The 2,040-nt window shown below is 37.0% G+C and overlaps 1 protein-coding gene across 1 annotated transcript in view; it reads right to left on the reverse strand.

Moving 5' to 3' along the window:
- Positions 1–741: 741 nt before the first annotated feature.
- The window catches only part of MRPL39 (mitochondrial ribosomal protein L39), a gene marked incomplete at its 5' end in the record, with an annotated part of 25,602 nt that continues 24,303 nt past the window's right edge, over positions 742–2,040 (reverse strand). Inside the window, 1 exon segment of the mRNA XM_014591305.1 lies at positions 742–839. Coding sequence (XP_014446791.1) covers positions 792–839 — 48 coding nt within the window.

Below are 2,040 nucleotides of genomic sequence, written 5' to 3' on the forward strand. Positions count from 1 at the left end.
CAATGTATTTTATATGAAATATATAACAAATACATGAAATATAAATGGGATAAATGTAAAAAGATGTTATCAAAATTTAAAATACACAATCTTTAACCTGCAATCACATATGAAAATTATTTTACAAAAAATAAAATCCTGGGGAACAGCAGGTGGTATGGTGATTAAAGCACTGAATTCCCACATGGCTAACCATGGTTCAAGTCCCAGGCCTGGCAGCTTGCTTTCTCACTTTCTCTCTCATCAAATTAAAAAATAATTATAAATAAAATTAAACAATTTTTTTTAAAAAAAAGTAAAATAAAATTCTGCAAAAGAACTGAAGATACAGATACAGAATTCTAGAATTTTACAATGCCAAGAATAATAAGTTACTAAAAGTGACCAGAGTAGGTGGTGGGGTTGAGAGGATGAAGAGCTTTTAGGTATATTAAAAAAAAAAAAAAAAAGAATCAGACTGGCATCAAACCTCTTATTAACAGTATCAGATGCCAGAAGATAATTAAGCTGCTTTCAAAGTCTTCAAAGATTATTCTTAAATCTAGAATTCTGTAGTCAAATAGTTGATGAAATTTAAGTGCAAAAATAAAGCCACTTTAGACATTCAAGGGCTCATCCATTAAACATCTTTCATTAGGAAGTATCAACCTAAGTTGCTTTATCCTTCAGAGAAAGAAAAACGTAAAGATCACTATAAATCTTAGGAAGAAAAAAAGTAATGTTCATAAGTACACACAAACATTGTATTAAAATGTTTTATTTAATTTACTGTACATATTTAAATTGGGGAATTAGGTAGATGCACTTCCTTCTGTCAGTTTAGCTCGGTCTTCAGTTACCTGTAAAACATGAATGGCTTTACTTTTCTAGTAAACATTTCCAGTTTCACCCTTCGTCTGCCATTTCAAATCATTCTACAGACCTCTTCTGAGGACCCTTTCTCTTTTTCCTTCAATAGTAGTTATTACAAAAAATGGAGTAGGAAGAAAAAGAAGACTTAAAGGCTGAGTGAGCGATGTAAATGATCAAGTAAAGCAAAATGCCACTAAAAACTGTAATCTGGGCTGGCCACAAAGCCTAGTGGTTAAGAAAGCCAGATCTGACATGGCCCACTGCAGTTCAAATCCCAGCCCCTGTGCCTTGAAAAACATGCTACATGTATGTGACTGTATGCCCACACCCTGACAAATGGAGAACTGGAGAAGGGAGTATGCCTCCTGGAGATGTGTTTTTTCCCTCACCCCTCCTCCCACTGAGTGCACATGCTCCCTGACAATTAAAAAAAGCAATGACAACTCTAATCTGTGGTATATTATATCTAAACTCCTCAATTTTGTCATTTTACTTTTCATCCATAAAAAAATTACTATAAGAAAAAATACCAGAAGTGCTCCAACAAGTTATTCTCCATCAGTTTTACTGTGAGACATAATTCTACTTAGAATACAACATATTACAGAGATAGTACAGATAGTACAAATAGATGTCTCAATGCTATGTCTTCAAAAAGTTCATTAAAAATGTGTGTTATAAAAAAATTTGACAGGGAACCAGCAGTTAGCGTAATGGCTATGTCGCTGGACTCCCACGTAGTCGACCGCGGTTCGTGTTCCGGACCCAGTGGCTTAAAACTCACGCCGGGCGCGTGTGCGTGCGTGCCCAAGATCCCGAGAGGAGAATGGAGGAGAAGGGATTGCGGTGTGACCATCCCCCCTGGGGGGTGATTTCTCGCTTTCTGTCTCTATGTCTCTCTCTGTCTGTCTGGTGAGCGCACACGCCCTACAGTGAAAATCTCTAAAAAAAAAAAAAAAAAAAATTTGACAGACAGAAGTGCGATAGTTGAGCCAGCTGGATACAACATGACTCAGTGGTTCAAGCCCCGAACATAGCTTGAAAAACACACCAAGAGTATGTATATTTGTATGTGTGTGCACACACATGCGTGTATCCAAAATTCTAAAAGAAGAAATAGAGAAAGGACTGAAGTGCAACTGTCCCCCCATGAGGGTGGGAGGGCACTTTCTTGCTTCTCTCTTTCCC

Source organism: Tupaia chinensis, unplaced genomic scaffold, assembly GCF_000334495.1.
Source record: "Tupaia chinensis unplaced genomic scaffold, TupChi_1.0 Scaffold000557_1, whole genome shotgun sequence".
Classification (NCBI taxonomy): domain Eukaryota; kingdom Metazoa; phylum Chordata; class Mammalia; order Scandentia; family Tupaiidae; genus Tupaia; species Tupaia belangeri.